This window comes from Phascolarctos cinereus, unplaced genomic scaffold (assembly GCF_003287225.1).
Source record: "Phascolarctos cinereus isolate Bilbo 61053 unplaced genomic scaffold, phaCin_HiC Scaffold_5;HRSCAF=322, whole genome shotgun sequence".
NCBI classification, from domain to species: Eukaryota; Metazoa; Chordata; class Mammalia; order Diprotodontia; family Phascolarctidae; genus Phascolarctos; species Phascolarctos cinereus.
Genome location: NW_027555958.1, coordinates 100,341,109 through 100,366,025, shown reverse-complemented (window position 1 = coordinate 100,366,025; position 24,917 = coordinate 100,341,109). Strand labels below are relative to the sequence as shown.

Sequence of the window (24,917 nt, the reverse complement as noted above, 5' to 3'; positions counted from 1 at the left end):
TAATAACACATAGTTAACATTTCATATATGTGATGCATGTCTTTGCACATGAGACTACACAGACATAGACATACACACAGCTCCCAAATGATTCCATTACTTTGATTCACAGAATGATCTTATTTCCAATTCCTTTGAAATTTTTTCAGGAAAAATGTCTCTTGTGAAACATTGCTTCATGACCAGGAAAACCCACTTAAATAATCATTATCTTATTATATTCACATTCATTTAAAGAAAAAAAATCTATTTCCTATTAAGAATGGGCCTAATGGCTATTTAAATAAGTTGAGTTTTTCCCCTGCACCTTACATCTTGAACTTACTCATCATAAGTTAATATAAATCATTCATAATAAGAACATTGCGTGTTTTTCATGGATTACATAGGATCTTCTACCTCACAAAGCAGGGAAATCATTCATTCATCCGGAGGAGTAACAATTGTGACGTCTATCACAGATAGCTATGTGATTGCTTGGCCCCATGTGTAAGCCCTATAAAAAGGAGGGTGTTTGAAATGCTGGTCAGAGTATAGTGAAGAGACGAGGAGTCAGCTCAGGAGTTAGGAAGAAAAGCATTCCCTTTAGCCAAGCTTAAGATCTACTTCAGTGAACAGGTGAAGTCCTTTGTGGCTTCACAGGAATTCACTGCACAGGAAGATTCTAAACATTCACCAGCATCTTTGAGAGGGGAGCACACCTCATCACAGAGAGGACATTACATGTCAGGGTGAGTAGAAACGCTACTTCTCTTTTTCTTTTCTCTGGAACTTCCCACAGGTTATATAGAATTTTCTCTCTCTAACAAGAAGTTTTCCATGTGTTTTTTTTTCCCTTACATTACTAACAAAGCCAAGTTTCTCAGGTAATACTCTTAAGTGGGAAAGCTTATCTTATATAGGTTGCTTTTATTCACTCTATTGGTTTGTAAATATTTTATTCTGCTTTCTTCTTCATTCAGTTTTAGTTACTATTGCATGATTTCTCCTGATTCAAGACTAATTTCTTTATGTCTTGCAGGTGAACACTCCTTAATCAGTGGTTGTGACAAGATTTTAACTTGTGTCTTGTTCAAGCACTGAAGTTTTTATTATATATTCAGTTGCTTCATTATGACAGAAATTGTCTTTGCTTTTTGCAGTTTTAAATATTTCATTTTGTTAATCCTCCTATAGAAGGAGAATTTAAAATCCTCTGTTTCTCTTTAGAAACTTGCAGAAATATGTTAAGAGAAAGGATATAAATACCCCATTACTTCCTCTATATACCTCTAAAAGAATAACTACTTGAATGATAATATGTTCTTCAATGGAACTTAGCATTATTTTTTTTTTTTACTATTAATAGGGTTTAAGGTGTCTGACTGCAGGACCAAGGGAAGAGAGTTGAGAGTAAATCTATGTTTCAACAACTCAGTCTATGTGCTTCTCCATAACTTTCTCATCTTTACTAGATAATTAAGATAAGAACTGCATGAGAGCTCAATTATTCATTGGTTAGAATAAAATTTCAATTTCACTGCTTACTTATGCCTCTCTTCAAAAAGGGGTTAGTGTCCCTTGGATTCATATGTGCTTCTTTGAAAAACCAGTATATAGTATATAATTGTGTGAAATCCATATGTAGTGTGTTACATACAACTGGAGGCTAATTTATATTCAAAGTGACGGGGGGAAATGGTAGAAATTCTATAGCTTGAATCTGTAACCTTGGTACAGTTTTATCTCTTTGGATGGAATGACAGTCCCCTGTTTTGAACTTGGCAAAAACTTCGTATATTTCTATGTGATGTTCTGGATTGTTTAGCAGATGACATCTGTAGCTTCTGAAGGTGATCTAAAAGTTTCTTTTTCATTTATTTCAGATACACAAAGATGGAAGCCAGAAGTAACTCCCATCTCCTGGTATCACTGATGTTTCTTAGTGTCTTCTGCTCACAAACACTGGCATTACCTCTTGAAACATATTCTGCCATGAGGTAAGGTGTCTTTTAACTTGAGAAGTTGCTATCTCTCTCTCATCTCTGCTGTGAAGTAGGATGAGGGGACATATCTTATTGACCACTTAAACTTAGAGATATTTCAGATGAATCTTTTTTTTTATTTGCTGATCTTCAGTGATTTGATGTTCTTACTCATTTTTCTCTCCAATCAATTCCAGACTACAATCTCAATGATTATAAAGGTGCCTGGAGTTCACTTCTCTAGCACCAGCTAAAGTATTAGGATGTAGGCTGTAGGTAGGCCAGAACACATCTCCATATAATCCCAAAGTAGGCTTTTCTTCTTTTCTTTCATTATTAGGGTATCATTAGTACAAAATATTTGTAACCATCATTAACTTGGTGCACCTTCTCATGTAACTTCAATTATCTGCATGGCATTTTCATTTTAGTTACTTTCTTCTGAAACATATTCGATAAAATTTTCAGGAAATATTATAGATATCAATATTGGGGGTTTTATCCAAAATTTTCACTTGTGGCACTTTGGCCATGATTCTGACATTGTGTATTACAACCAAAACAGATAAGATAATTTTGCATATATAAATAAAATGACTCAAAGCTCTACACAATAGATATCGACAGAATTAATTCAATACAAGGTCTTTTTTAAAAGCAAATCATATATAGTGTAAACCATTTGTAATATGATTTGATTTTTATTCCTAAATATTTACCTATTCCATCCTCTATCATGGATGCCGCATTTCAGAGCTTTAAAAAAAATTCCTATACTAATTGAGAGGAGGTCAATATAAAGTAATTTTGTGCTAAATCTCAAAAATGGAAAGAAAAAAATTCCCAGTCTGAATCTCTCCTAGTTTTGTAGATAAAATCCTTTGCAAGCCCCTAGAACCCTTCATCAGAATTTTACGCAGCTGAGTAAAAATTGCTCTTTTATCAGGAGTACTCAGTCTCCAAGGCAGTCAATCAATATAGCAGGCTCCTGTATGTCTCTGAAAGCTGTCCAGAAAGCAGTCACTTCTGAGGCAGCTCAGTGGCAGCACCACCAGACTATTCTGGAGTGTAAGACACAAAGTTATTATGGCCACCCACCTTCATGGCGCAGGTTGCAGTCCTGACCAATGTTGCTTGCTGAGGAGTACGTTCCCATGTAGGATGCTGCACCATTGCACAATTTAAGAACTTTGAAAAGATTGACACTTTCTGACATTTTCCTTGAGCACTTTGTTTTGAATAGGCTGATGTAATTAAATAGGCTTCTATTATTTGTATGGTCTGATTTTTCAAACCAACTTCCTAATTTCGTTCTTAGAAACACAGTTTTATTTAATAATTTGGGATATAAAATGTTCTTTTTTCATATGCACATCTTCCCCATCTGCCTACTGTATAATGGTCTCTACCTGTAGTAAAAGCACTCCCGTTCACAAATATAGGGGGCAGCTACCTGCCAAATGCAATGATTCCAAGAAACAACACTGGAGCTTATTAATCTTCAGAGGAATGCTAAGAGATGATGTCTCATTTCATGCTATTGGCTCTTTTAAGAATGTGCATAGCCAGTCACAGATATCTAGAATAACAAATGCTGAGCCTACATTTCCTAGGATAACTTAGTAAACTAGCTGTAAGGAGAGCTCCTCTCTAGCTCTTCTAATTTTTATCCTGATTTAAATCCAAGTGAATGGAAGAATAAACTCACAGTTTCTGGCAGAAGACTTTTGTTATACACACACCAAATTCTCACCAATTACTATTACACAGAGGGCAGTTACCATATTCATACAGTTCCTCTTCTGCCTTAGACAAGTCCCAGATGAAATCACTTTGAGGAGTGCAAGTTTTAGAAAATACGATAGCAGAATCTGGCTGCACATTAATCCATTTACAGGTATAGAATGCAACAAGCATCTTGCTGTCTTGTAATCGAGAAATCTAACGATCATTTTATTGACTTAATACATGTAATGGATGTCTGTCTTAAGGAGAAAAAAAGTATAAGTAAAATTTACATATCCAATTTACTCCTCACATTTTTATAGCATCCATAATGCAAATATAAGTCTATATGTATTATGCACATAAATACATCAGTATTATATGTTTTTCTATATATGTATATATCTATGTGTGTGTATGTGTGTGTGTGTGTGTGTGTGTGTGTGTGTGTGTGTGTGTGTGTGTGTGAGATATGTGGGCAGAATGAGATGCAGCAGGGTAAAGTAGAAAGACTGGTGGACTTGAAGCCAGTCGACCTGTATTTACATCTCAGCTTTGACATGGACTGCTAGCTATCTGATCAGGAGCAAGTAACTTAACTTCTGCCTGCCTTTTTCTTATTGGCAAAATAAAGATACTAATACTGACACTATACACATCACTGGATTGTCAGGGGAAAAGGGAGATGGGAGAAGGGCATAAACATTTATACAGTGCTTACCAAATTGCATTCCCCTATAAAGTCCCCAGCACTTTACAAATGTTATCTATTTGATCTTCACAACAACCTTTTGTGAGGTAAGTGCTATTATTATCCTTATTTAAGTTGGGGAAAATGAGGAAAATAGAGATCAAGTGTCTTCCTCAGGGTCACACAGCTAAGTGTCTAATAAATGTCTGAGGCTGGATTTGAACTCAAGTCTTCCTGACTCCAGGCCCAACACACTATCCACTGTGCCACCTGTTGCACTTTGTGAACTTTAAAAATCTGTAAGGTTCCTCCTCATCTACATTTACAAACATAGATTCCTCCTACAACTTTATTCTTCCTGCCTTTTTCTTCCTTCTATATCTTTCCATCTTCCTTTTTTTTGTTCCTGTGTTTGACTGCCTTGTCTGTCTTCCTCGGAACTTCATATTTTTGTCTCTCAAATCAGCCTGAAACAAGGCATTCTCATCTTTTGCATTTCATTCTTTTTTCACACTCTTCCCCACCATTCCCTCTTTTGTTTTTAGTGATAGTCATTCTCAACTCCCCTTTTGTTTTTTCATTTTACCCCATGATAGGAATAGATGCTTCAGACCTTGCTTGGTATTTTTTCAATTTGTATAATCTATATTGCACACATGCATGCACATCGTGGGAAAGTAAATAATTTTCTGTATTTATTATCTGTTCACTGTTAATAGAGAATTAGTTTTAGGATACATTTGTAAGTGTCTTGCTTAGAATGGTTTTTAATATTTCTAGGATGCTTTGTCATATGGTAGTTTATAGCAAGCTCATGGTGTTTTCCATTCCAGTAGGCTTGGCAATGGTATGCTGTTTGATGGCCCTAATGAACCTGATCAAAATCTAGGTTTATTAAATATGGAAAATGATCATCTGGAAAGTTCATTACCTGAAAATTACTTGTCTTTTTTGGATGCTCCCCGAGTGTTGAACAGGTGAGGTCATTTATACTTGTTTTGTTATTTGAGAATTTTAGGCAGAGTTCTGATCCTGGAGTCAGGAAGACCAAAGATCAGATCTGAGCTGATACTCACTAGCTTTGTAAACCTAGGTGGATCACAACTGCTGCTTCAGTTTCCTCTCTGTAAACACATAATGTTGTCATTGTTAAGTTGTTTAGTCAGGTCTGACTCTTTATGACCCCATTTTTATAGGATTTTCTTGGCAAAGATACTAGAGTGGTTTGCCATTTCCATCTCTAGGGGTCTCATTTTACATTGAGGAAATTGAGGCAAATAGGTTAAGTGACTTGGGCCAGAGTCACACAGCTGGTAAGTTCTGATTCTGGGATGGAACTCAGGTCCTCTTGACTCCAGTCAGTACTCTATCCACTGCACCACATGACTCCCAGGCTGGTTGTGAGGACAATATGAGATCATATTTGCAAACTGCTCTGCAAACCATAAAATATCATATAAATGCTAGCTATTGTTATTATCATTATCATCATCATTATTGCATTGAGATACTGTATATTGTACTACTGAAAGCCATTCTTATACCATAACATGGTAGTACTGTGTGTACCATAAAGTTGATCAACATAGTTCACCACAGCTCATTCATATACCATTATTTCTTTATTCCCTACTATTATGGGTTTGCTGTATACATTATAATGAGTTAGGTTGATGAAATCAAAAACATTACGTTGATTCAGATTGAACTTGCTGTCTTGAAAGTTAGTGAGTTCCTTGTCACTAGAATTATTTGTATTTGGATGGTCAATTTTTGAGAATAGGAGAGTAGCAGATTCTTTACTCAAATTGGCCTAGACTTTAATGACTATTCCACTATTCTATGATAGCAAATGTATTTTGTTCCATTCACCTTAACACAAGTTTAAACTGTCAGTCAATTAGAAATAAAGACAATGAATGCAGTTAGGTGTGAGAATCTGCTTAATCGGGTGTGAATCCCTTCAAAAAAGCAGAAAAGTAAGCTATAAATTTGACTATAGGTTATTTTCCAAATTATTTTAAAGCTGTAATTGGATATATTGGAACTTTAACAAGTAGAAGTCACTGTCATAAAATTTAGATAAAGATCATTTTGCATTTAATGTGATAAGATTGAAATAATAATTGTCATTTAAAGCACTAAAATAATTTGTTAAAAATTGATTCCAAATAATTTTCTTCATAGTATTGAAAGGCAACACTTATTTTCTATTATCTTTCAAGCAAATATGAATATTTAACCTTTAAATGACCTTTCCCCCCATTTTAGAAATAGGAGACATGTTAAGGGGATGTACACCAGTGATGTTAGCAAATACTTGGAGGAACTTGCTGCTAGACAATTCATTAAATATCTTATTGAAAAAGGAGATAGGTGAGCTATTTGTTTTTACTAACTGATTTTTAATCTAACAATCATGAGTTTATTTTTCAGTAAACATGATATTTGATTTTTGTGCATCAAATAGAAATTATTTTATTATTTTTGGTCTATTCACACTTATGAATTATTGCATTGTTGGCATATCTGCTAAAACTTTTAAATCTGACATGTTTCCTTTCCCTTACTGTCCTTAGCAAGCTCCGTATGCTAGAAAAGCGTCACTCTGATTCAGTTTCACTGACAGTTACAGCCAATTCCTGAGGAAGGAGGCATTGAAGAAATATTTAGAAAAAATTCTGAATGGAAAGAGAAGGTAAAGGGCAATATGTGTGTGTGTGTGTGTGTGTGTGTGTGTGTGTGTGTGTGTGTGTGTGTGTGTGTAAATGGACTAAGTTAATGCCAAGACTTAGTACTATGTCTACTGGTTCCAATGTAAGGAGTTATCCACAAGACCACCATCTTCTCATGGTGGCTCATTGCTTTCACCTCCAGGGGTCACTCTAACTATTCTCAGGGTACAGCTCACATCTAGGTTTTCCCAAATGTTGGTAAAGGGGGCCCCAACCTTCATTGTCTAAGAGTCTCAAAAAGCATTTTTCCCTGATCTGTCATAGTGAAGAAGATAATCCCAACCTGGAACCTTGAAAGTGATGCTCTAGAAGTAGAGCTGATGCATTGCTTCCTAATGGTAAGTCTAACTAAACATTAATCATTCTGCTGTAGGGACAACTGCCTCACCCTCTAAGTCTACAGCAAGGTTGCACAATGAACAGAGTAGTGGGCCTGGAGGCAGGAACCTGAGTTAAAATCTAGCCTCAGACACTTACTAGGCTGGGTGACCCTCAGCAAATCACTTAACTTTGCTTTAGTTTCCTTGACTAAAATAGGAATATTATTGTCCTCCCAGGGGTGTTGTGAGGATCAGATAAATAATATATATAAAGTACTTAGCATAGGGTCTGGCATGCAGCAGGCATTATACGAATTCCTATTCCCTTTCTCCCCTTCTATATCCAAGAGTCATTTTGCATGAACATGCTCCTTCCTTATGAGAAATATCTCCTCTGAAGAGTGGGGCACTTCATTTTAGTGGACCACTTCAGGCTATATGATTTTGGTTTCTATTGATGTAGAACCCAATCCACTAATCAGCTTAGAATAACTCACTTTGATTTCCTATCATCACTTGTGTCAAGAGTTAAGAGGGAGCAGTTTGATATTCTGAATGGTGCCCTGATTCCATTCATCCCCTTCCCCCCAAATTTTCTTGTGCTGAAATGTGGAACAGAAATTAAATTTTCCTTTGAGAACCAAGTCCTGATTTTTTTTTAAGCCAAGTCTATTCTTATTCTTTCTCTCTGATTAGATATCTTTTTAATATATGCAAATTTTCTCTGAGGCAGAATGCTATTGATTCATTGTATAGAAATGTCCAATATTTAATGCTATACCTGCTAGGCCTCTAATACTTCATTTCCTTGTGTTAGGGTCATATTCTTTGAAAAGTAGATCCCTTTCTGAGCCACTGTGATTACCTACAGTGTGTTGATTAACTTTAAGAGCTTTCTTATTAAAATGAAACTAAAATTTTGAAATAAAATTATGCTGGTTCTTAAAATTATTATTTTTATTTTTCAGAATTCTTGAAAGAAATCCATGATGAACAAATTGACAATTTTTTGAGTTCTACGTAAATCTATCAAAGAAACATCTTCAATATCAAAACCAAAATAAATATATGTTGTAGTGAAAGTTGTGATTGTTTGCTTCTCATGTAATAAAAGTGATGTTTACACTGTAAATATCATTTTAGAGATCTTTGCCTAAATCTTATATTCGAATCAGTAAAACCTTATAGCTTCATATGTTATGTATCCTTTCTTTTAATAAATGCATTGAAAAAAGAAGTGCACACTGGTTTTCAATATTCCTTTTTTCCTGGCTTTTTAGAAGTATGGTAAGAGAAAAAAAATCATAAGAAACTGTGCTATGAGGTTCTGCTTACTATCCATAATTTGTAAACATAAGTAAGAAAAGTAATGTATGCCCTCATGTTCATGGAACCTAGCATCTTTTTGTTTTTTGGATTTTTTTTTTACTCCAGCTCTTAAAGAGAGCCTTCATTAGAGCATCATTAGAAACTATCCACATTTAGCTTTACAATTTCCAAAGCATGCATATGCATTGGAATAGATTCACTTTTGATTTAGGGACTTGATTCTGTGGATGTTGTTCTGGTGCATGTAACTCTCATTGGATTCTGGGTTTGGGGAGGTATGCAATGACTTTGGGATAGACAGGCTTATTGTTCTAAAGGAGCAAAGCTTTTCTCCATTGACTCTCATTATAAATCTCCAGTGACATTAACAGTCTCATAGAGAAGGTGGATCCAGAGACACAATTTTTTTTCCCGCAAATGAATGTAACTAATGAAATGTAGACAATAAAGACATTTGAGTTTCAATGTCAATATTTTTACGTGTTTGATTCAGTGAATCAATTAGGGCTTCATAGCCATCTATGAAAAGGACATTCAGAAAAATGTAGATACTTAGAGAACTGACTAAAAAGTAATGACTTATAGATTGGCATTTACATGAAAAAAGCAGATTCAAACATAAGTCTATGTTTTGGGTTAATTCAAGTGTTGCCACCATAACCAATATACATGGATTCAAAAGTAGACACTAAGTCACAAATACCAGATTGCACCACTGAAGGGGTGTTTCATCAGCATTGGTGAACTGGACACACTATATCCTTTGCTTGCATTGTATCTGACTATGGGTACCCTATGAATATTCTCTATTGAGAATCAGTTATGTATAATACATTATGTTAGGGATACAAAAAGAAAAGGATGAGACACTATTCATGCCTTCAAATAACATCCTTGTTCTGGATCTAAGAAATATGTACATATAATGATAATGATACCATAAAGTTACTAAAACCTACCAGAGGCAACAGGTGAGGAGGGAGAGGTCACTATTGGATAAGTGGTCAAGGGAGAGTTTGCAGAAAAAAATTAACATTTGAATTAGACTTTGAAATTATAGGTACAATAGTTTCATAGGTAGAGAGGAGGCGGAGGTGGGGAAACTGAATAACAAAGGGCAGGAATCACAGGGGATACCTGAAGTATGTGTGCTGGATGAGCTGGACCAATTTGACAGAAACAGAATGTGTCCATCTAGAATACTAGATAGGTCTGAAAAAGTAGGTTGGGACATGATTGTACAAGGTGTGAGTAAGGAGTTTGGACTTAAGTCTGTAGACAGGATGTGAAGAAGCCACTTGAGGTCTTTTGAGCAATGAAACTGGTGTTCTAGGAACATAATCTAGGAGGAATTAATAATCAGAAAGGGGAAATGATTGAGACTAATAAGGATGCTATTCCAGTAGTGTAAATGTGAACCTGGATTTCTGTGGTGACAACTGAATGGAAAGAAAGAGTGATAGATTTGAAAGGTATGAAAAGAAAGAGTGGCACTTGGCAACTGATTGGATATTGGGGGTCATAGAAACACAATTATAAATATATTCTTAAGAAGTAGGAAATACTTCTATTCCTTCTTTTCTTTTCTTCTTTTACTCTTTCTAATATACAGTACTACATGATTGGGAAAACATCATGCTTTATGCAAGGGAAGCCAAGGATCTGGCCCATTGTGGGACTAGGATAAAGTTGACCATGGCACAGAACAGACAGTCAATGATCTTATAAAAAGACTCTCCTTGAAAGATTCAATGCCAAAAACAATCATCAGATTGAAAAAAAAATGTAGTGATTTCTAAAATATGTTGTCTCCAAATGAGTTCTATGTTCAATGAACCCTTTGATTCAATTTTCACATTTAAACTTTCCCTAAAATTGAAGCCACAGATGCTGTTGATGGCTCAGTGTATAAAGCACTGGGAACTGGAGTCAATCAGGAAGACCTGAGTTCAAATTCAGCCTCAGAGCCTTTTTTAGCTGTGCAATCCTAGGCTAGTCACTTAACCTCTATTTGACTGATAAAAAAGATCCACTGAATCCACTGGGGAAGAAAATGGCTAATCACTCCAGCACCTTTGTTAACAAAACTCAATGGACAGCTATGTTCCATGAGGTCATGAAGTCAGACATAACTGTGCAACAACAAAAATTGAAGCCTAATGCCTTTTGTCTGATCTGCTCTGGAGATGTGAATCACAGTATATTCTGTCCAGTGAATATTATATGCTTAATTAAAGCTCTTATTTATAAGACACTTTAAGGTTTGCATAGAATATTGTATATATGCTCTCTTTTGAGACTCAAAAAGACATCTCAAGTATACACTACAGGTATTTGTCTCCCCATTTTATAGATGGGGAATCAGAGGTTCAGAGAAATTAAGCAATTTGCCCTTCTTTATACAGTTAGGTGTAACCCAGGTCTTCCTGACCAATGTGCTATCACCTATGTTATGCTACCTCTATAATTATAGCTACTAAATTGTATAAAATTGACTTTTGGAGATTTAAAAGGACCTCAGAAATTTCCTAAACCAAATTCCTTTATTTTATAGATGAATATGAAACTCAGAGTGGTGAAATAATTTGCCCAAAGTTACACAGATAGTAAGTAGAAGAGGGAGGATGATGTATTGGTGGATTTATAATATGAAATTCTCTGTTCAAATGTCAGCTAAGATATTCACTACTTGAGTGATCTTGGACAAGTCCCTTTTCCTCTCAGTAACATGAGAAAGTACAGGACCTAGCTAAGGCTTGGGTATGTGTGAGCCCAGGGTCTAGATGGCAGAAAGGGCAAAATTCAGAGCTCATACTCAATGACACTGTTCATGCCTTATAAAGTTTAGGAATAAGTGTTAGACTAAATTAGAGTTTATCATGGAGTTAATTTTTAAGAAAAAATCAAGTAAAAACCCTAAAAATTCTTTCCATTTCATAAGATATGGATTTGAGTACAGCCATGCTAGAGGAATGTCTTGGCTGAACACAATATTGAGAACAGCACTATCAACCTCAGATAATCTCTTTATCTCTTTCCCTCAGAATAGCACTGTACTTCCTGCTCACAGCAAAGATAAGAATACAGTATTAAAGCTTGTTCTGAATATATCTATAGTCACCCAGAAACACTGGGGCCAAACTTAGAAAGGAACTTCCTAAAATACAAATAAAAGTAATTGAAGAAGTGGATTCAGGGAAGTCTTAGAGGGCACAGAATTTATATTCTTCATTATTTTCTCCCCTTCTCCTCCCATGGATTAGACTCTGAAACCCAAATCACTCTGGCTCTCATTGACTGGCCAACAATAGTTCCAAGCTTCCCTTGGTCACTGTCTGTGTCCTGAAGGCTCAGAGTAATCGTAAATAGTAATTGTTTCTGTTTTGACTAGAAACACCAAGGGTCTTCCCCTCCTAGATTGATTCTTTTTTTTTTTTTAACTCGGTAAAAGAGGCCAGTCTTTGCCTCATTTTTTACCTATCTTTAACCACTGGGTAGGTGTTGCCTCAGTCAAACTGAGACCTGGGAAAGACTTTACTTTAAAAAGGCCACTGTATCTGGGGCAATCTCCTGTTCTCCTGATCTATATCTTGCCACTGGACCCAGCTGGCTCCAGAGGAGAAAGTGAGGCAGGTGATTTTGCATAGCCTTCCCTCACTTAAATCCAATTCACTTGTAAGTCATGGCATCACCTTCCTGATGTCACAGTCCTCTTTTAAGAACAAAGGACAAACAACAACAAGACTTTCCACAGATCAATGTATGGCAAGGCAGTTTCTGTAAGGTACTTCTCCATTCTTTTCTCTTCCCTCCCAGTCCCTAACAATAACACTAACAACAAAAATCCCCAAGCAATATTTCCTTCTTCCTAAAGAAAGTGTGAAACCACTGGAATGGAAGGGGGTATCCAGGTCCTGATGGGAAGGCTTAGGCCCTCCCAAAGGGAGATAATCTCAGTTGCAGGCTGGAGGTGTGCAGCAGGCCTTTTTTTCAGCCCTGTAGCTGGTGGCGTTGGACACTTTCAAAGTCATGACATTGTGAGACAAGATTGAAGGCACTGTGTTTGGAGGTGATGACTTTTCTGTATGTACTGAAAGAGAAACAATGAAGGCACCTGGGATGAGGGGGGTAGTGCTTATATCTTCCTGCCAGTATCTAATTTACTGACACCTAAAAGGTACAGTGGATAGAGTACAAAGTCTGAAATCAGAAAGATCTGAGTTTAAACCTATCCTTGCACTCTTAGCTAGGTGACCCTGGGCAATTCACTTAACCTTTATTTTCCACAATTTCCTCATTTATAAAATGGGAGTAATAACATTGTTGTGAGGATCAAATGAGATAATAATTACAGAGCACACTTAAGCCCTTAATTCATATTTATACAGATATATCATATAGTAAGTGCCATATAAATGTTAGCTTTTGTTGTTTTGTTATTAATATTAATATAGCTGAAAATTATCCTAAGATGTCTGTTGAGCTCACCTTCATCGTTATTGAGGCTGGCTTTAACGAATTCAGGAAAGTGTCACTCAAAGGGCAAAAGATGCTGTAAAAAGCACTTGCAAGTTTTGCTGTCTTACAAGCACTGTGATCTGAATCAAGTTTGGGGAAGGAGAAAGACTTGATATTGCTCAGAGAAGTGATAAGAGAGAAGGGTGGTTACATTTTTTTTTACAGTTACATATTTGTGGTACAATGACAAAGTCCAAATTTCTCTAAACTATTGCTTCCATCAGTTCCTTATATTATAAAAATAACCCATTACGTTTGCATGCCATAATTTGTTCAGTCATTCTCCAAATTTCTTTGCTGTAATGAAAAGGGCTATCATAAATAGGTTTGTACATGTGGATCCTTTTACTATTTCTTTGATGCCTTTAAGATATAGATTTAGTGTGGATATTGCCAGCCCAAGAAAAAGTATTAAGAGTTTAGTGTTTTCCAAAGACCCCAGTTTCTGGGATAAGAACCCACTATTTGACAAAAACTGCTAGGTAAACTAAAAAACAATATGGCAAAAACTAGCATAGACCAACATCTTCTACCAAAATGGGTACATGATTTAGGCATAAAGAGTGATACCATAAGCAAATAAGAGAGCAAGGAATAATTCACCTGTAAGATCTACAGAGAAAAATTTATGACCAAACAAGAGACAGAGAGCATTACAAAATGTAAAATGGATAATTTTGATATTATGTTAAAAGGTTTTTGCAAAAACTAAATCAATGCAACCAAGATTAGAGGGAAAGGTGAAAGCAATTTTCACAGTATCTCTGACAAAGACCTCCTTTCTTAAAGAGAACTGAATCAAATTTATAAGAATACAAGCCATTTTCCAATTGACAAATGGTCAAAGGATATGAACAGGTAGTTTTCAGGTGAAGAAATTGAAGCTACCTATATTCATATGAAGAAATGAACTAAATCACCACTGATTAGAACAATGTAAATTAAAACAAATCTGAGATACCACGTCACATTTGTCAGATTGGCTAACGTGACAAAGCAGGAAAATGACAAATTTTGAAGGGAATGTGGGAAAACTGGGACACTAATGTACTATTGTGGAGTTGTGAACTGATCTAACCGTTCTGGAGAACAATTTGGAACTAAGTTCAAAGGGCTATAAAACTGTAACCCTTTGACCTAGTAATATCACATCTAGGTGTGTATTCCAAAGTGATCATAAAAATGGGAAAAGGACCCATAGGTACAAAAATGTTTAAAACAGCTCTTTTTTTGGTGGCCAAGAATTGGAAATTGAGGGGATGCCCATCAATTGGGGAATGGCTAAACAAGTTGTGGTATATTATGAATGCAATGGAATACTATTGTGCTATAAGAAATGACAAGCATGGGGTGGCTAGGTGGCGCAGTGGATAGAGCACTGCCCTGAAGTCAGGAGGACCTGAATTCAAATCTGGTCTCAGACCAAGCACTTGACACTTACTAGCTGTGTGACCCTGAGCAAGTCACTTAACCCCAATTGCCTTAAAAAAAGTGACAAGCAGGTAGATTTCGGAAAAAAACTGGAAAGACTTACATGAACTGATCCAAAGTGAAGTGAGCAGAGCCAGGAGAACATTATATGCAGTACAAGCAATGTTGTGCAATGATGAACTATGAACTTAGCTCTTCTCAACAATACAATGATCCAAGAAAATTCCAGAGGATTCATGATAGAAAATGCTATCCACCTCCATGCTGGAGTCTGAGTGCAGATCAAAACACACTATTTTCACTTTATTTTTTTCATATTTCTTTCTTTTTTGGCCTGTTTCTTCTTTTATAACATGACTAATATGGAAATATGATTGCATATGCATAATCTATATCAAACCACTTACTGTCTTAGGATGTTAATCCCCTAACCTAATCCATCTTCATACAAATCAAGGCTATTCTTCCTTATGGGAAAATTTGGTCATGTGACTAACATCCCTCTGCTCTGTTTATCTACCTTCCCACCATCTCCATAGAGACAGAGAGTTTTTGGCCAATGGAGGAATGAGAACAAAATATGCAACAGAAAAGTGATGGAAAATGGTCATAGGAAAGATTTGCCATGATTTAAGTTCTCGAGATCAAAGAGAAGTGTCAGGATAGAATGAAGATATAGTCATACACACACATTTCTGGCTTTCCTCCCTAGAAGCAATTAGTACAGTAGATAGAGCACCGGACCAAGAGTCAAGAAAATCTGAGCTCAGATTTGACCTCAAACAGTTACCAGCTGTGTGTCTCTGGGCAAGTCGTATAATCTTTGTTTGCCTTAGTTTTCTCATTTGTAAAACAGAAACAATGACGTTATTGTGAGGATCAAAAGAGATGATGATTGTAAAGTGCATAGTGTAGTGTCTGGCAGAAAGTAAACATTATATAATTGTTTCTTTGCTATTATTATCATAATGCTTAGCATGGTATCTGGCACATAGTGCTATATGAATGTTCTTACTATCATTATTATGGTTATTATTATTTGTAAAGTGCTTAATGGAATGTCTGGCATATAGTAGCCCTGGCACATTGGAGACACCGTATAAATGTTTACTCTCTATTTCCTTCCCTCCTATCTCCTTTCCAATTTTGAAACCATCATCAGTTTTCTCATTGTTCCTGGAAAAGGTGTGTCATTCTGATACCCTATGACTCCCCTTGCCAGGACTGGTGGATGAATGTAATCCCTCTGCTCTTTGATGAACTAATCATGCCAATGTGTTTTTGAGACAGTGATAAGACATCCAATGGAAAAGCACTGCCGTTTGGGAATCTCAGCTCTCACCATATCCTGAATCTCTGAACTCCATGCTGTGACAGAACATAGAATTGTAGATTTAGATCTTGAATTATAAATCATTTTAACCCCTTCACTTTATAGGACATAAATTAATTTCTAGAGAAGTTAAATGATTTGCACAAACAGTAGGTGGCAAAGGCAACATTTGAACCAAGCTTCTTTGGCTACAATTTCAGTGCTCTTTCTATTGCTTCACGCAAGTACTTCTCACTCCTTGGTACCAGATTCTTTAGTCTTCATGTAACAACTGACCCTGTTTGTACATGATTTAAATATTGGTTGCAAACTATTTTATGTTGTCTACAATTCTATGGAGGTTTACAGAAGGATAAGCTATGGGACTTAATAAAAACCGAATTGTGTTTATCCCAAAACTCCTTGATTTGGAATTGTCTTCAACCTCACTGGGCTAGCCTAGATCTGGGAGAGATTTCAGAATGAAGCTCTGTGGTAGATGTTTCATTTACTATGCAAAGAAGTAGCTAGTTGGCATGGTAGAAATAGCACTGGACTTCACTTCCAGAGAATTTGAGTTCAAATCCTTGCCTGACATATTTACTATGTGACTATAGTCACATTAAAGGCAAGTCACTTAACCTCTCTTGTCTAAATAATAGCACCACCTTCACAGGGTTATTGGGAGGAATAACTAAAATAACATACTTACAGTGTTTTGTAAACCTTAAAATGTTTGTTTGATCTAAATTATAATGGAGATGATGAAGAAAGATGTTTGTCCATCATTATGGAGAGTAGAACTTAGGAAAAGCTAATAAATTTAGAGAAGAGATGGGTTTTGCCAGAGGAGGGGGTTCAAGACCTGATTCTAATTGTATAAATCAACAATAATCCATATCCTCATGATAGCTTAGTTAGCATAACCATCCAGAGAGAGAGACAGAGTTGGGAGATAGAAGTTGGTCCCATCTATGGGAACCATAGAGAATTTGGATCACATACACATACCTACACTACCCACTTTCCCCACCAATGGCACTTGCAAATAAGTGGAAGAGAGAGGGATGTCAAAAATCACCCAGATGAGTACAGGACTTCCTAGAGTTAGATCCTTTCCCCCCCCTTTTTTTTTTTTTGCTGAAAAGGCTCAGGCCATCTCATAGAAAAAGTCCTTTATTCATTAATCTTCAATGATTGTCTAATACCTACTGAGTAATATTCAGATTCCTTTGCCTCCATTTCAAAGCATTATACAAACTGATCCCACTCAACCTTTTCCCCTTATCTCATGCATACCCTTCATTCTAGTCAAACTTGGAAACTTGAGAAAAACCTGTTCTGCCTTCTTTTGGGCCTTTAATCGTGCTGTTCCTTTTGCTTGGAATGTCCTCCCTCCCCTTTTTGGTTTATGGACTTCTACCAACCCTTTGGAATTCAGCTCAAATATTATTGCCTTTATTATTCATTAGTATTTACTTCATTATTTATTCACTGTAGTCAGTGAATGATCTTTTCTCCCCCATATCATATGGAGCACATTGTTTTATGCATCACTAGTAAATAAATACCAATGATTTTAATTATCATTCTTTGTGCATGTGTTGTTTCAGAATTATAGATTGTAAACTCCATGAAAACAGGGACCATATCTTAATCTGAATTTCGTACCTCTTCCACAGAACCTAGCAGTGTTCTATACAAAGCAGGCACTTAATAAATATTTGCTGAATTGAATCTAAGATACATGGATGTTAGTAATTCCTTTCTGAATCCAATCTATTGTCCTGTATTTGACAGCACCACTAAGGGCTATTTTGTGTCAAAGCAGGGCATTTTCTTGCTATGTGGCATCCTCATAGAATAGGAGCATACCTTCAATGTCCCTACCTTTTTATTGCCAACTGTCAATCTATCATCTATTAAATTATCTAAACCATTTAATAAATATGTATATGTATATATTAATTTTAGGCCAACAAAATCTCTTGGATAATCAATTCCATATGTTTAATGGTCTAATGATATATGAGGCACTTTGGTTAACTAATTTGTAATGACCAAAGTTTGTTTTCTTTTTCTCTTTTTGATTCTTGGTTTCTGCTGTTTTGAGAGAGTGGTCACTATTTAATCCTTTCTGAGATTCGGGGACTTTTCTTATTATTCAAGAATTCTTGGTAATCACAGATAGTAGCTCCATAATAGCATCCTCCAATTCCTAAGAATGCTAAGAAGTACAGATTTCTACATAGTATTTTTTTAAACCTTGATTACTTCTTTGCCTATTGTACTTCAGCTTTAGAGCTTAGTGTAGACAATTGATCCCAGATATACTTTCTGTAAAGAGATAAGAAAACATACATACACACACACACAAAGCATCTACTTTTTTATAGTTCTCTGTTAACAACTTTCCCTTCTTGAATGCTAGAGACATTTTCTTTGGGCCTTCTCTTTCTTCTTAAAAGAATGGTTTTCTTTTACCATTGTTTGCTCTTACAAGCTTCATCTCCTTTCCTCCTCTAACTTTTCTCATTTCACCCCCTACATAATTGTGCACTTTCTTTATACTATTCCTTGGTGACCTACCCTGGTTTCAACATCTTGCTCCTTTTTTCATTTGCTTTTCTACTCTTTATCATTATGGGTTTAGCCAGTTTGACATTTTGCTATATGTTTCTGGCCCTTCCTACATGCTGGTTTGCTTTTGTGTTTGAAAAGAAATTCTACTCTTAAAAGTTTAATTTATCTTTACTCAGGTCATTCCTCTGAAATATATTAAAGTTCAGTTTCTTAATTTTGATTTCTTACATCTATATGACTTGGGATAATGAAATTTTAGAAAATGTTAAAGATGAAAGGGACCTCAAAGAGCACATGGTCTTTCATTTTACAGATAGGGAAACTTCTCTTTCTTTTCTCTGAAAACTACAATTTCTAATTCTCACTCCCAAGACATTTACCTGATTTTTTCCCCAAAAAATATAGAATCAGAATTGAATGGCAGAATAACAATATAGATAGAAAAATGGTCTTGGAGCTAGCAGACCCGAGTTTCATCCCCACCTCTGACATATAGTAGCTGTGGCACCAACCCTAAGCAGGTTACAATTCTCTATGCTCTAGATCAAGGGTTTGCAAACCCCTTCTTGTGTTGTCTATCTGCCTATTTTTGAATGAGCCCACCAGGTAAGGATGGTTTGTATGTTTTTAAATACAATAAGCAAACGGCCTGGCTTGCAGCAACTTCCAGATAACTTTATACAACTAAGTTTCAGAGAAGGTGCTGACCTACATGGTAAAAGGAGTTTTCTCATCTGGAGTTTCTTGTACTAATGAAATTATAGGTGAATTCTATATAGTTGAGGAAACTGAGGCACATATAAAATACACATATATGTATAAAATAATAACAACAATAGTAGCCAACATTTACATAACACTTTAAGGTTTTCAAATTGCTTTGCAAATATTATCTCATTTTATCATCACTCTAACTCTAGGAGGTAGGTGTTATTATTGTAGCAAGTTTAAAAATGAGGAAATTGAGGCAGAAAGAGGTTAAGTGACTTGGGTAGGATCACATAGCTATTATCTATCTGATGGGGTTGGGATCTGAGCTCCAAAAGGAAAAACCCTGGACTTTCCTGCAGGGCTAAATCTCTGGTGTTCCCCTGAGGCTATAATCCTCACCTCCATTGTCTTGCCTCCCTAAGGCCCTAGGCCACTTCCCACCTTTGGTAATTCTATTACCTCATGGATTACTTGGCCACTCCTAGATCTCTCCCACAGTCTTTCTGTATATAAAGTCCATCTTGTCTCCATTAAGATGCTGGGATTCTTATAATCTAGCCACTGCTCAGAGTCCCAAAATCTAGCCACTGTTTAAATTCTTATAATCTAGCCAATAAGCCAATAAGTCTGCCCAATATGATAGATGTTCTAATAAACCTTGTCTTTGGCTGAAAGAAGGCTTGGGTCAAATTCTTTCAGGCAGGACCCGTCTGTTGTGATTTTGGGGTCCCAAGACCCCTAAACCGCATCATGTGCAGATTTGAACTCAGGTCTTCTTAACTCCAGGTCTAGGATTGTACCTACTTACTGCAACAACATATTTTTCATGTATATATGGATACAAATGATTGTATATATATAATGTATGTACGTATGTGTGTATATATGTATATATGTATGTATGTATGTACATGTATATGTAATCTATGGCTGGCATCTATGAGGCCGATTTACAAAATACGGCCTAAATTCTTAGTAATTCTGCACTTACAAGCCTGATTATAGAATGGCTCATGCTTATGCCCCCAGTTAGAAAGCAAAATTTTCTAAAACCCTGCAGTGGCTAGCACATAGTAAGTGCTTAATTGGCTTATTGACTTGACTTGACTCCCTCTTGTGTGGATCCTATGTAGCTTCATGCTGTAAACAAAGAAACATCTAGCAATAGAGAATAGGCTAGCCCACAGGTGTTTATGAAAAATAATATCAAATCTGGCAGATATCTTCCTTAACAGAATAAATCTAACAAAAACACAAATGTAAGTACAGCTGGAGCAGGCTGAAGCCCACCCTGATGGTTTGTTTCTCTTAGGTCAGCATTGTCTCAAACCTCTCACCTCTTTAAAACACAAGGAGTCGAGGAGGTGAAGCTAAGATGGCAGAGTAAAGGCAGAGACTCACCTGAGCTCTCCCCCCAAACCCTCAAATATCTGTAAAAAATACTCTAAACAAATTCTAGAGCAGCAGAACCCACAAAAAGAGGGAGACAAATTTCCAGCCCAAGACATCTTGGAAGGTCTATGGGAAACGTCTGTTATACTAATCAGGGTTGGGAAATGAATCAACTTCCCTGGGCCCCTCCTTAAATAGAGGTTTAGGAGTTCATGGTTTTACAATACAATGTGATAAATATTTATCAAGCACTTATTAGGAGCGAGGCACAATGCTAGGTGCTGGGAACACAAGTAAGAAAGACAGTCCTTCAAAGAGCTTTCAGTCTTATGCAGAAGACAAAAGGAGGCTGATGTAGGAAGGGATCAACAGAGTGTATTCTGGGAGAAGGGAAAACAGAAAAGTAGGGCATTCTAATTTTTTTTTTAATTTTTGTTGTTCAGTCATTTCAGTTCTGTTTCTTTGTGACCCTATTCGGGAATTTCTTGGCAAAGATACTGGAGTGATTTGTCATTTCCTTCTACAACTCACTTTAGAGACGAGGAAACTGAGGCAAACAGGATTATATGACTTGCCCAGGTCACAGAGCTAGTAAATGCCTGAAGCCAGATTTAACTCACAAAGATGAGTGAGTCTTCCTGATTTCAGGCCCTGAACTCTATTCACTGTGCCACCTAGCTGCTGATAAGACAGTCAGAGGCAACTAAGGGTACTGATGAGTTATGAGCACCAAAACTGAAGCAATCTCCATGAAGATGAGATTTCCCAATGATGGGGTTCATGAGAGCATGATGGAGAAGTCCAAAAGAAGTGCAGCTGAATAGGAAAAGGCAGACAATTTAAAAGTGGACAAATATTAAAAATCACATCAGGCATTAAGTTAACTTATTCACATTATACACAAGGAAAAGGGTACTCTATGGCAGGGGTTCTTAATTTTTTTTTTTTAATTTCATGTACCCTTTTGGTAGTATGGTGAAGCCTATAGACCCCTGGTGAAAAATCATATTTCACACATTTTGCAAGAAACAAGATGTGTAGAATTATAGAAGAAACCAATTATGATAAAATGCAATTGTATATATATAAATATATATATATATATATATATATAAATATATATATATTAAATATATATATATATATATATATATATATATTATATTATTAATATATAATAGCTCTACGGGTCTCGTGTTCAGAAGCCCTATTCAGTGGGATAGTCAATAAATAAACCTGTGACTTTTACAACAAACTCCCTGCTTATGATTTATATATCCTCCATCTTTTCTTGCTGTGATACCTTCTCTGTCTCCCCTCTTCCCCTTCTTTTGTGTGCTGTCTTCTCTCACTGAATTGTAAGCAAGCTTCTTAAGGACTGGGATTCTCATCCCCAGCACTTAGCATAGCTGCTTAATAAATGTTTACTGATCGTTTGATTAGATTATGGGCTATTGCAGGCCTGAATAAGCCAGATTTCCACATGACATCAGGTCTCATCTCAGTTGGGATCCTGAAGTCAGACTCAGTCTGGAAGGCCCAAGGAAATGACTCCATATCCAAGATAGTAAGATAACCATTAAGAAAAGACCTTATCAAATGTCTATGGCACTAAGTAACCTGAGGCAAGTGAATTAACTTTTCTGTGAACCAATCATCAAGAAGATAAAGATCTTATTTGCACTAGGCCTTTTGTCCCTAGGGGCATTCTGTAAATCTTCAGCAAAGGAGTCTAAACTGGATTTTATATTTGGACTGTAGCTATACACTAGAAACAACCTTTCGCTGATGTGCCTATTGAAGCATTTTGGATGGTTCCCAAAGGCTGCTCTCGTCTCAATAGGATCAGCCCTGCAATGGTAACTAGGTGGCACAGTTGATAGTGTTAGTGTTGGCGAGACCTGGGTTTAAATTCTGTCTCAGACATTCACTTGATATGTGACTTTGGACAAGTCATTTAACTTTTTTTTTTTTAGCTTCAGTTTATTCATCTGTAAGATGGGGATGATAATAGTATCTTTCAAGGCTGTCATGAGGATCAAATAATGTAAAATAAATAGGTAAAGCTCCTAGCAAACATTAAAGTACTATCTTTTAGCTATTAATAACAACAACAATAATAATTCATCTCCAGCAATCAAAAATCATTATATAACAATTTGATAAATGGAACCTCTCAGGGCTAGAACAATCTTCCTTTCTGCCTCTTCTGTTTATAATGCCAGAATTATGTACAGATGACATCAATTGCTCCTGAGATGCAGCGGTCTCAAATATTGCCATGCTCAGTTGGAGCTCTACATTTCTCTAATTTTTTTTTCCTTTTTTCTTATAATGCCATATGAGATATACTGACAGAATCTAGGAACAAAAGGGTCCTGGATGAGGAACATTTTCAGGAAAAATCATGTTAAAAAAATGGATAGTATTCCATTCCAACTTGCAGCTATGGTTCATACCATAGCTGAAAGAAAGGGGATAAACATTTACTAAGTGCTTACTTAAGCACTGTGCTATTATCTCATTTGTCCTCACAATATCTAGAGGTACGTATAATTGTTATCCTCACTTAACAGTTGAGGAAAATGAGGCAGCCAGAGATTAAGTGACTTGTCCAGGGTCACAGAGATAGCAAGTATTTGAATATTTGAATTTAATGCACTGAAAATATTTGAAATATGATTTGAAATGAGATCTTCTTGACTCCAGGAGCTCTATGCACTGTACTTACTACCTAGCTATCTCAATTATAGAACATTATAATAGAGGATAGACTCATTGATCACTTTTGAAAAGATGAACAACTGTCCTATGTTTCTTCTTGCCTTTGGTTGCACAATGACACCATTTCTGTTAACTCTTTCATTTCCTTTCCAAAGGAAGACCTGTGATCCATCCTTCTGTATGACTATAACGTCCATGTAACTTCCACTTTGTATTGTATACTTTTTTCATTTATAGATAGAATATTAATGTGAATAAGTTTATTGAACAAAGATCTCACAAATTGGGGGAGGGAGCAGAGTAGGGTCTGGATGTATAATTTTATCAGTGCACAGAATTCCTAATGTGGAGCCTCCCTTCACTGATTGAGATCAGCAACTCTTCTATTGCTTAGAATCTTTGAAAGTCACCTTGGGATGCTGAGAGGTCAAGTGATTTACTCATGGTCAACATCACTGGTGATCTTATCAAAAACAGGATTTGAACCAAGGTCTTCTCCACTTGAAGGCCAGCCCTCTATCCACTACGCCATGTTGGCTATTACTAATTAATTTTTATAAACTGTTTTTAAACTGTGATTCTTACTTCACTCTGCCTTCTTTTCTGCCATACTGCCACTGCAAAAGATGAAGGCTATTTAAAACTGAAAACCATTTTTTTTTGTTTGACGAATTACTATGGCCAAAGAATTCATTACCTAGAAATTAGACCATAAATGATGAAGTTCTCCATAATTATTTGGACCGGTCTTTAGATAACAGGTATAATTGGGACCAAGACTATATTCAGTGCCTTTTTACCTCCACAGAATCTTCTAGAACTTTTATTCTGTTGATATCATCTCTAAGAATCCACCTCAATGCCATGAGGAAGCATCAGAGTAGGACTTTAGTAAAAGCAAGAGAGGATGGGGAGGCAAAGAAATTACATGAAGAACTTGGCAAGATTCTTCAAACCAGCTTGACACATGCATTGAGAAGTGTGCATAGAGAGTACAGTAAAGATTTTTTACAAAATATGGTTCTAGATTAAGAAATTAAATAAGTCAAAGACATGTAGAATATACGGAAGCATCATAACTCAAAAATATTTTCTTCAAAAAGAAAACCAAAGGTAGTAATCATAGAAAATATATACCTCAAACACACACATACGTACACAATTGTATTGCTCACCTTGAAAGAAGGAAAATGATCCTGATGTGGGAGTCATTTTAGAATCATCCCTACACAGTCAGATCACTGAACAAATAGTGGCAGAACAAAGATCAAAGTTGGCATCAAATTAAGAGGAAGCAGAGGCTGAAAAGCTGAAATAGCTCTAACCTAACCCAGGCAAATGAGCCATTCATGCCCAAAATAGGAAATAGGCAAAGGAAAGGACATTGGTCATTGATGTGGACTACCCAAATTCTCTACAAGTTTAACTAATTCAAAAGCAGGCCCCAAAACTTTAGCCAGCAAATAAAATGGTTGATCTCCT

General features: G+C 36.2%; 1 protein-coding gene across 1 annotated transcript; it reads left to right on the top strand.

Annotated features, from left to right (window-relative positions):
* Positions 1-512: 512 nt before the first annotated feature.
* On the top strand, positions 513-9,199 carry VIP (vasoactive intestinal peptide). The gene is given in 8 exon segments (XM_020986772.2): positions 513-731; positions 1,866-1,979; positions 5,214-5,357; positions 6,652-6,756; positions 6,960-6,994; positions 6,997-7,078; positions 7,380-7,453; positions 8,404-9,199. Coding segments are annotated over 7 exon segments (519 nt in total). The 5' UTR covers positions 513-723; the 3' UTR covers positions 7,411-7,453; positions 8,404-9,199.
* The last annotated feature ends 15,718 nt before the right edge of the window (positions 9,200-24,917 follow it).